This window comes from Lactuca sativa, chromosome 5, assembly GCF_002870075.4.
Source record: "Lactuca sativa cultivar Salinas chromosome 5, Lsat_Salinas_v11, whole genome shotgun sequence".
NCBI lineage: Eukaryota > Viridiplantae > Streptophyta > Magnoliopsida > Asterales > Asteraceae > Lactuca > Lactuca sativa.
Genome location: NC_056627.2, coordinates 82,200,537 through 82,203,036, shown reverse-complemented (window position 1 = coordinate 82,203,036; position 2,500 = coordinate 82,200,537). Strand labels below are relative to the sequence as shown.

General features: G+C 35.8%; 1 protein-coding gene across 1 annotated transcript in view; it reads right to left on the bottom strand.

The window, feature by feature from the left end:
* The window catches only part of LOC128126413 (ATP-dependent Clp protease proteolytic subunit-like), a 5,502-nt gene that overhangs the window by 760 nt on the left and 2,242 nt on the right, over positions 1 to 2,500 (bottom strand). The window contains exon 3 of the mRNA XM_052764232.1: positions 1 to 2,500. This exon is cut by the window's left edge and continues 760 nt beyond it; it is cut by the window's right edge and continues 20 nt beyond it. Coding sequence (XP_052620192.1) covers positions 2,290 to 2,500 — 211 coding nt within the window. The 3' untranslated portion in view covers positions 1 to 2,289.

Below are 2,500 nucleotides of genomic sequence, written 5' to 3'. Positions count from 1 at the left end.
CGGTGTTAATGTTAATAAGGCATCAACGGGCATTTCCAGATATATTACTCAAAAGAACCGGCACAATACGCCTAATCGATTGGAGTTGCGAAAATTCTGTCCATATTGTTACAAACATACGATTCACGGGGAGGTAAAGAAATAGATCGAACCGAGCACCTGCGCCCTTATCTATCTTACAAGGAAAAGGAAAAAATGACATTATATATATAACATATTTAACATAGTTAAAGATAATTATAAACAAACCAAATCCTATTTTTTTATTCTAATTAGAGATACGGCTGAAATAGGATTTTAGGGATAAGAAATAAACTAACCAAACCATGGATAAATCCAAGCGAACTTTTCTTAAATCCAAGCGATCTTTTCGTAGGCGTTTGCCCCCGATCCAATCGGGGGATCGAATTGATTATAAAAACATGAGTTTAATTAGTCGATTTATTAGTGAACAGGGAAAAATATTATCTAGACGAGTGAATAGATTGACCTTGAAACAACAACGATTAATTACTATTGCTATAAAACAAGCTCGTATTTTATCTTTGTTACCTTTTCTTAATAATGAGAAACAATTTGAAAGAACCGAGTCGACCACTAGAACTCCTAGTCTTAGAGCCAGAAAAAGATAGGTTTACTCTTTATTCACTTGAATTCGAATTCCCATCCGAACTCAAACGGGGATTGATATTTTGTTGGAAAAATCCAAGAATCCGGATTGAATTCTCGTGTCGTAAGAAATCAAATAATAATCTGGGAAGAATAAATTTTTTTATTTAACTTGTTGATTCATATTTATTTTGACTACTTTCTCATATTTTATCATATTCTATTCATTTTTATTCGACCTTCCCGGAGTTCATTCTCCGGGCAACTCCGTTTAACCGGTGGATTCCTTCCAACCTACTTCTTTTATGATCTCATTGGAAATCATATAAAGACAATTCCTATTTGATATAGCTATTTGTGCAAGTATTTTACGATTAAGAAGCAACTGTCTCTTGTACAGACCGTTTATTAATCTACTATAACTATAGCATACCCCCCTTTCACGAATTGCTGCATTTATTCGAGTGATCCACAAACGACGAAAATTGATTTTTTGCTTATCCCTATCCCGATGAGCCGAAACCAAAGCTCTTATTTTTTGTTGAGTAATAGTTCGAGTAAGTCTTGAATGAGCCCCCCGAAAGCTTGATGCAAATAAACGAATTTTTGTTCTACGTCTCCGAGCGATATATCCCCGTCTAATTCTGGTCATTGAATAAATGAAACTTTCACGAATAACTAATAGATTTCCTTTCTTTCAGTTATTCTTTTGCCCCTTTCCTAGTATATTAATAACAAAACGGATTTTTCCAATGTATAAACTAAAAATTCCAACGGCTTTGGCTACTATAACCTTCCCAACCACGATTTTTTCTTTTTTATAGGCGTTTCGCCTCGAAATACGAAATTGTACTAGACTAGGTATTAAAAATAAATAAAAAAAATAGCAATGATAAAGAAATAGTGGATTCCATCGTTTCTATGGTTACTTCTTAAACGGTGAGGTCTTCTCTATACACCGGAGCCTTTACTTCATTTAATCAATGTTATTGCTAACTTGTATAGTTCACATTCTTCGGCTCTACCCATGAATTATCCGGTAATAGGTCTTTCACAACGAGCTCTACCTATACAGTAACGGTATTTAATTATGAAGGTTGGCTGGGTAGCTGACCCTGTTAGTCCGTTCTTGCAAGAGGGGTCTATATTAACTAAGATTTCCTCCGCTTAATGGATAACCATTTGCTACCAATGGAGAATTGCTTCTCATCTTGAATTGAGGTGAGTGGATTTACACCAATAGAAACCATAAATTTCATACACAATAAAAGGGATATGCTCCATTTTCTTATTTTTAGATAGGAAATGTAGTTCGTTTTCCGTTCTATCCTATTTGATCATTGATATTCGAACATGGCTCTCTTTCCTTTGTTCTAGTTCATGATCTGAACGAGTCGCACATACACCCTAGTACATGTTCCTCGACGCTGAGGGCATCCCCGAAGCGCGGGGGATTTTGTGACATTTCTAATTGGCTGTCTTGTATTTCTAATAAGTTGTTTAATCGTTGGCATGTTGAATCATATACATAATGGACTGGTTTAGATCGATCCTAACCGCATGATTATGAATTCCTTTTATTGAATAGAATAGTAAATAAAAGTCATAATATATTAATATGAAACTCGGCAGGGGTAATTTAAAATCACGAATTGATGCGAAATCCAGGCTATGCTATTGTCATTCAACCGCTACAAGATCAACAATTCCATAAGCTTGGGCCTCTGTTGCTGACATAAAAACATCTCTTTCCATGTCTTCGGAGACAACCCATAGGGGTTTGCCCGTTCTTTGTACATAAACCCTTGTCAGGGTTTCACGTAGTTTCAGCAGTTCTCCCACTTCCAGGATGAATTCTCCCGTTGCTACTTCAGAAAAAGAACCAGCAGGT